The sequence below is a fragment of the Bradysia coprophila genome, unplaced genomic scaffold (genome assembly GCF_014529535.1).
Source record: "Bradysia coprophila strain Holo2 unplaced genomic scaffold, BU_Bcop_v1 contig_232, whole genome shotgun sequence".
NCBI classification, from domain to species: Eukaryota; Metazoa; Arthropoda; class Insecta; order Diptera; family Sciaridae; genus Bradysia; species Bradysia coprophila.
Window position 1 is genome coordinate 13,360,973 of NW_023503493.1, and position 7,392 is coordinate 13,368,364.

General features: G+C 39.6%; 2 protein-coding genes across 3 annotated transcripts; one reads left to right on the forward strand and one right to left on the reverse strand.

The window, feature by feature from the left end:
* Window positions 1-560: 560 nt before the first annotated feature.
* LOC119076775 (ATP-binding cassette sub-family B member 6, mitochondrial) lies at window positions 561-4,681 on the reverse strand. 2 transcript variants are annotated; one of them, XM_037183730.1, is made up of 10 exons: window positions 4,451-4,681; window positions 3,394-3,712; window positions 2,992-3,324; window positions 2,757-2,925; window positions 2,291-2,689; window positions 2,050-2,225; window positions 1,777-1,982; window positions 1,163-1,719; window positions 863-1,099; window positions 565-804 (listed from the first exon to the last, which is right to left on the reverse strand). In XM_037183730.1, exons 2-10 carry the CDS (start codon window positions 3,691-3,693, stop codon window positions 662-664), a joined length of 2,520 nt encoding a protein of 839 aa, XP_037039625.1. In that variant the 5' UTR covers window positions 3,694-3,712; window positions 4,451-4,681; the 3' UTR covers window positions 565-661. The 2 variants fall into 2 exon arrangements, with proteins under 2 accessions (XP_037039626.1, XP_037039625.1); XM_037183731.1 differs by lacking the exon at window positions 4,451-4,681 and having other exon boundaries at window positions 561-804; window positions 3,394-3,705.
* Window positions 4,682-6,059: 1,378 nt separating this feature from the next.
* LOC119076776 (DNA-directed RNA polymerase II subunit RPB7) lies at window positions 6,060-7,035 on the forward strand. The gene is made up of 5 exons (XM_037183732.1): window positions 6,060-6,212; window positions 6,298-6,567; window positions 6,632-6,682; window positions 6,743-6,880; window positions 6,950-7,035. Exons 1-5 carry the CDS (start codon window positions 6,201-6,203, stop codon window positions 6,998-7,000), a joined length of 522 nt encoding a protein of 173 aa, XP_037039627.1. The 5' UTR covers window positions 6,060-6,200; the 3' UTR covers window positions 7,001-7,035.
* The last annotated feature ends 357 nt before the right edge of the window (window positions 7,036-7,392 follow it).

Sequence of the window (7,392 nt, forward strand, 5' to 3'; positions counted from 1 at the left end):
ATCGTTCCACAAGTTCCACATATAAATAAACCCAGTACTTTTGTGCTGCAAGCCTACAGAAGTCTTGGAAAAAAAAGTTGGTGTCAAGATGCAGGTTTTTCCTTCTTTCCTAAGTAAAACGAGACGTGACAGATCGGACCTTAAATCCAAATTCAGGTTTTAGGTCAAAATTTATGACATCACCAGCTTCAGGTTTTTTCAAGAAATTTCAGATTGAAAGGACCTGTTTCGAGTAAAATCAAAGCAGTGTAATAGAGGTGCCTTGATAAAATATTTGGTAGCTGTCGAATTTTGAAAAATTTTGATCTCGCTTCATTTCTTGTCACTTCACTGACAAGGAAGGTTGGAAAATATTTGAGAGTCTTACCGTTACGGAGGCCTTGAATTTTTGCTTACTAGAGAGGAGACTAGGCGACTGGCGACAGCTTTGGTATCTTATGTTGCGAGGCTATGTCATTTAGAGTTTCAAACTGTCTACACACCATGGACCATGAACTTTATGTTCCTGCTACCTTTAAAATGGTCTTTTTTTTCTAAATGGGTGCCCAAAACGAATCAGATTGGTCAGTAGATAAAAAATATATTTCCACTTTCAGTCAACATTTACACCTTGTTCTATAATACGTCCTCCGATCAAACACTTAACGAATTCGCTGTTTTCCTATGCATGATGATGATGGTGATGGTGCGGCGGCATAGCCGATTTCTCTGTCGTCTTTCCATTCTCTTTTTTCTTTGTCTCTTCTTTATTTGGCTCGGCATCCAAATTCTGCAATTGATTCTGCCACATACCGGCATAGGTTCCTGCAATAAAAAAAAATTAAAATAAATCTCTTGTCAGTATACCATCATGCGGTCATACCATTCGGAATATTCAGTAGATCGTCATGACGACCTCTTTCGACAATTTGACCATCGCTCAGTACAATGATTTCGTCCGCATGAATTATGGTGGATAGACGATGCGCCACAATGATTGTCGTACGATTGGCACAGACTTTCGCTAAGGCTGATTGAATGTTACGTTCAGTTTGGGTGTCCAATGCACTTGTCGCTTCGTCAAGCATGACAATCCATGGAGATTTTAGAATCGTTCGAGCTGGAGATCGGATAAAAAATAATTATTTTCTGGAGTGTGAACCTGAGGAGCCAGCGAACTTACCGATAGCAACCCTTTGCTTTTCTCCTCCGCTCAATCTCAGACCTCTCTCACCGACTTGAGTGTCGTATTTATCCGGGAAGCCCATGATTTTCTCGTGAATGTCTGCATTTCGAGCAGCTGATATCACATCCGTTTCGGCCGCATCGATTCGGCCATACTGGATGTTGTACTTGATGGTATTGTTGAACAATACAGTGTCTTGTGGCACCACACCAATGGCTCTTCGTAAAGAGTCTTGCGTGACGGTTTTTATATTCTGACCATCCACCAATATCGCACCACTGTCGACGTCATAGAAACGGAACAACAGTCGAACAATTGTACTTTTTCCAGCTCCGGATGGACCGACTAAGGCTAAGGTTTTACCGGGCGGTACATTGAAGCTAACATTTTTGAGGACGAAACGTTCCGGTGTGTAACCGAAGGTAACATTTGAAAAATCGATTCCGCCTCGTACGACGGCCAAACCACCGGCACCAGGAGCATCAATCACTTCCTGCGTTTCTCGCATTAGGTCGAACATATTTTCCATGTCAACGAAATTCTTCTGGATTGCACTGAACGGAGAGACCGATAAATATTGAACAACGGAAGTGTGTTCCATTCAAACTCACCGATAATATGTTCCGAACCAATTGAGTGGCACGTACAACTGAATGATGTAACTGGCAAACAAAACATAATCGCCTACAGTCAACTGTTGCTTTTCGACAACCATCCAAGCACACAACAGTGACCCAGCCAACAATCCACTTGAAATAATTACATTTTGCGTAATGTTAAGGATGTTCAGCGTGATGTTCGATTTGAACTCCTCGACCTGTGTGGAATGGTGATAATTTATATGAATTTAACGTTCGAGATTACAGCCCAAAGGTTCGACTCACTTGAAATTTCAAAATTGCCTCCCGGTAACAGTCCACTTCGTACTGTTCAGCGCCATAATATTTGACGGTTTCGAAATTCAACAGCGAGTCAACACTTCTAGCTTTCTGCGCATTGTCAGCCAAATTCATTCGTCGCTGGAATTTCGTTCGCCATTCGGTTACAGCTATGGTTGCAACTGATTGCCAATAACAAGACATTTAACAAAGGTTTCGAAACGAAAAGCGAAATGCTCGAACTTACAAATGTACAGTCCCATCGTCACAAAAACAATCAACCCGAACCACCAATTAAACGCCGAAATGAAGAAGACAATTGCCACAATTATATCCACGATGGTCGGTGCAATGGAGAACAGAATGTAGTTCAACAAGTTGTTGATACTGTCCGTTCCACGGTCCATGACACGCAACACTTCGCCGGTCTTTCGGTTCAAATGCCATTTCAACGACAAACTGTGCAAGTGACGGAACAATTCCACTTCGATTTCACGAGTCGTGTACTGACTGATCCTGATCCACAAAAACGAACGCAGATTGTTCAGTAAGCCCATACCGCCAGTGCCGCCACCTTGTAGAAATTTGAAGGCAACATAAATGAGGACCCAGTCCCATCGGAAATCGGGTGTCGTTAAGCTGTCGACTAATTGATGGGAAAACGTTTAGGATTAAAACTCGAAGCCGCTGTGGTTGAGTCGCTGTCGACCTACCAATTTTCTTGTTGTAAATCGGAACATACAGATTGATGACACGACCGCCAATCAACAGTACGAAACACATGATTACTTTCAGTTGCAGAAACATATCATTCCGTGGCCATATGAATGGAAGTAATGTGCGCAGTTTCGTCCAGGCATTCACCCAAGTCGAACGATTTTCCTACGGAGAATGGAAGGAAATGTTCAACAAAGCGAGCAACACCACGATATCCCATTCCATACTTACATCATTTTCATCGATTAAACGTTCATGATCAATGGGCGACACAATACCGGGCGCCTTCAGGCCGAGTATAAAAATGAACAGTCCGCAAATGTAGCGGAGAACGAAAAATGTCATTTCGACTGTGTCTTTGGGACCGTGCCAGTGGAACCACCAATCTTCATGTCGCATATTGATGAACGATAAATTTTCGACGATAAAGACAAGACTCCAGAAAATCAACAGCACGAGTCCATGGCCTCGGGTCGGAGTTGACGGTAGCAAGTAGTATCGTTCTTTGACCAACAGGCAAATGGAGAATGGATACGCAAAACATGTTAGAACTACAGCGAGGATCTGTAAATTGTGGGAAAATATTTTACAAATTCGTCTCTTACGTTGCGAAAGTCACGTATGCCCGTTTACCATAAAACCATAGACTTTTCCACCGTCATAGTAGAACATTTGGAACATAAACCGTGCAAACGATAGTATGGGTACGAGTAGCGATAAGAAAATCTGTAGATTGTACAACTTTGGCTTGTTAACCGGTAGATCGTCGTTGAGCGTCGCATATCGACGATACATGAATAGCTGCAGCGTTCCGAATATTAACAGAAATCCGGCAATGATCGATGTGGAAACCGTGTCCACAAAACAATGTGACATGCCATTTTTCGTCCATACTTCGTGCAAAGTAACATTCGGTGGACAGTAGGAGATCATGTTGAGCGGTTGTTAGGTTCTGAAATTTTGAAAATAATTTTTTTTCGTCATTGAACTGGAAATAATTTTTTTTTTAATTCAATAACATCCTCTACCCGTTGTCCCGGTTGCGCGAGCTCTTTATTATGATAAATTCCAGTGGAGGGCCCAACCAAAAACTTAATTCTTTTCAAGTAGACTAAAAAGAATCGAGCAACTTCCACCAGCTTCCACCTTCATAACTCAAGAGAAACTATTCGAACGATTGTTATGCAATCTGAATTGTTTCAGTCAGTGACACTATCTATTTTATAGAGATAATCGAGCAATCATTGTTGTTTTAAGCACATTCAGACTCAATATTATCTATCAATGAGTGAAATTACACCATATAAGATAAGGATATCAGATGACGTTGGTCTGGAAAACCGGCAGTAACAAAAATCCAACGTAATAATAAACCATAAACGGGCCAGTGGATGAGATAATTGGATGACGATTTTTCGATATTTAGAAGTTTGTCGTTTCCCGTCTGTGATTCCTACCGTATTTCGTTTGGAGTTATTACGTTTTAGTAGACGATTAGTACAATCATCGATTCTTAGAACGACACGCTTATCGTTACTACGATGAAATTTGCACTAAAAATAAAATCGCATCGGGACATCTGATACACAGAAAAATGATTACTAATTTGATAAGCCCTTCTCACTTTCTATTCGGTGAACACAATAAGATGATTACAATCAAAGTTAGCTCGATTTCAATTAGATTTTACCTTAATTCAATCACTTGTCACGGTACAACAAACACTGACAAATTAACTGTGAACGATTTTACATCAGCACATCTTTACAACAATAATATTGTGTGTTTATCACAGACTTTTATAAACTTTTGCTGGTGTAAATATTTGCAGTTTTAACACCGGAATGACTGTTCAAAAGGAAAAAAATTATAAAAACGTAAAATGAGTGACGTTTCAAAGTGGTCCCGTTTTGACAGCGGTAGCGTTTACATTGTGTGATATAAAAACGAGTGTTAGTAGGTTTTGAAAGAACAGGTGAAACACTCTGATGGTTAATCACAAACACGAATATATATATAAGCAGGTTCAGGGTGAATTCGAGTGCAGCGCAAGTTCATTTCATTGTAGCACTTACTATTTTAATAGAATTTTGCAATGCTATAAGTCACTTTTCCAACGTTCAAGCCAATATATTCCCCACATTCCATCAAGTCTGTCTATTGATATCGAGTCTGTCATTGATATGGTCGAAAAAAGTAAGAATTTTTTTTTTCAACACTTTCCTATTGCAAAATGGAACTGTTAACGACCTCTGTCGCTCATAAACAGAGTATCACCAGATCGGAAATTTCATGCTGATTGTAGGGTTGCTAGGAATCTCGCGCCGCGTCATTCACAATAATTCACACTTTTATTTGACACATTTTGTATAAGGAAGATGTCACTTTGTGAGTTATTGTGAATGACGCGGCGCGAGATTCCCTAACACCGATTGTAGTGGTACCATTCAATTTCACCGACCCATACCAAACGGAAGAGTCACGTGTTCAAGTCTCACTGATATGGTCGAAAAAAGTAAGAAAATAAATATTTTTCAACATTTTCCTATTGCAAAATGGAACTGTTAACGAACTCTGTCGCTCCTGAGCAGAGTATCACCAGATCGGAAATTTCATGCTGATTTTAGTGGTACCATTAAATTTCACCGACTATTACCAAAAATGCTTCTGAAAGGTGGTGATCATCACGTGATTACTGTAGCTTTATTGTAAATTAGATAAATTCCATAATTTGGAAGAAAAACAAATTTACGATAACACCTTTAGATAGGGTGTTTATATTTTCAAACGTAAACAAAGTGCCTGCTCATTTTCATTGCACATATTTTCAGTGTAAGTTCTTTGGGGATGATTTTTGACATTTCAAATAAATTCGACTTGATCTACAGAGTGTTTAAGTGAGAGAGATGGCGAGATGACAACCTATTGTTCCATCTCGGGGTCTGCTGTCAGATTCTTTTGTATTATCGATGACAGCAGACCCCGAGTTGTTTTTCCATCTCGCTCTACTTAAACACCGTATATAATAGGTGTGTTCCATCGTACGATAAAAACGATTTTTGACAAGCCGAAAACGAACGAGAGCCATAACCTCAATGCTTTTGCGAACAATTTGTCAACAATAATTTTTTGGTTATTTATCAATGGATGACGCGGTGACAGCTCAACTAACCTTGGAACAGACCTACAGCCGCCACGAAATTGCCGAAATTGAAAATTGTAAAAGTTTTAATTTTTTGGCAACCTGCAATCGATCTGAAGCTGCAGTGTAAACCATTCACTGCATTCACTTCAGAAACGTCAAACCGGATCACTTATTTTATTTTAATTTGTTGTTGATGAGAGTCGAATAGAAGCCGCCAATACAAAAACATTTATTTGTACGAGAAGACGAAAATTCTATTTTGCACAAAAACATCGAACCATTCCTGTCCAGAACAATGTTTTATCACGTGAGTGTTCCGAATTTAATTGAATTTATCGTTCAGCTGTTCAACAGCGTTGATAACAACTTAACCAAACAAACCATATCAACAGATCTCGCTCGAACATGAAATTTTGCTGCATCCCAAATATTTTGGACCCCAACTGATGGAAACAGTGAAGCAGAAACTTTACACAGAAGTTGAGGGCACCTGCACGGGAAAATATGGATTTGTCATAGCAGTGACTACAATTGATCAGATCGGTTCCGGCATAATACAGCCAGGACAGGGCTTCGTCGTGTATCCTGTCAAATATAAGGCAATCGTTTTCCGACCATTTAAAGGTGAAGTACTCGATGCAGTCGTCACACAGGTCAATAAGGTAAGTTCCGTATACAATCTGCATTACGGATAGGACATCAGCACAAATTCTGGAATCTTTTCAGGTGGGAATGTTTGCAGAAATCGGTCCTCTGTCTTGCTTTATATCGCATCATGTAAGTGGGATAGACAATTATTCCGATCCAATTTAGTTTCACTAATTTCCACTCTTAAAGTCCATACCAGCTGATATGCAGTTCTGTCCGAATGGAAATCCGCCCTGTTACAAGTCGAAAGAAGAGGAAGTGGTTATTGCTCCAGAAGACAAGATTCGACTCAAAATTGTGGGTACAAGAGTAGACGCCACTGGAATCGTGAGTTCATTTTTCGGAGATTCATTGTCCTTTTCACTTCAATCGTTAAACGAAAAATTTATTTTCCAGTTCGCTATCGGTACTCTTATGGACGATTATTTGGGTCTCGTTTGCAGTTAGGTCGAAAGTTGAAATAAAATGCGTTGTAAGTCAGACGGATTGCGTTTTCTTTCATGGATTGTGCTGCGAATAACAGCTTAGACAAACAAAATGCTTAATTATGTGTACGGAACAGTAAGCCAGCTGTTGAAACAATTCTAAATTCATAAGACCAAATTCCATTTCGTATTCTAAATATGACGAATCTTAAAAACATCAGCGCAGAATATAATTCAAGGCAAAATATTTTTTTTCGCTCTAGTTAGTGAATCCTTCACAACGAGATTGTGAAATTTTTGTAAATGTTTCGAAATTGCAAACTTCTTGTTGTTCCTCAAATAGAATAATCATATTTAGATCTGCTGATAACTTTACAGAACACCCAGACATCTACAATTAGTACAGAAACCCTG

What these genes read in the sequence shown, in the direction of transcription:
- LOC119076776 (XM_037183732.1), top strand. An exon ending in CTTGCTTTATATCGCATCAT is followed by an intron (nt 6,683 to 6,742) that starts GTAAGTGGGATA and finishes CCACTCTTAAAG; the next exon opens with TCCATACCAGCTGATATGCA. An exon ending in GAGTAGACGCCACTGGAATC is followed by an intron (nt 6,881 to 6,949) that starts GTGAGTTCATTT and finishes TTTATTTTCCAG; the next exon opens with TTCGCTATCGGTACTCTTAT.
- LOC119076775 (XM_037183731.1), bottom strand. Translation starts at nt 3,693, where the DNA reads ATGATCTCCTACTGTCCACCGAATGTTACTTTGCACGAAGTATGGACG. An exon ending in GTTTAATCGATGAAAATGAT is followed by an intron (nt 2,926 to 2,991) that starts GTAAGTATGGAA and finishes CATTCTCCGTAG; the next exon opens with GAAAATCGTTCGACTTGGGT. An exon ending in AGGCAATTTTGAAATTTCAA is followed by an intron (nt 1,983 to 2,049) that starts GTGAGTCGAACC and finishes CATTCCACACAG; the next exon opens with GTCGAGGAGTTCAAATCGAA.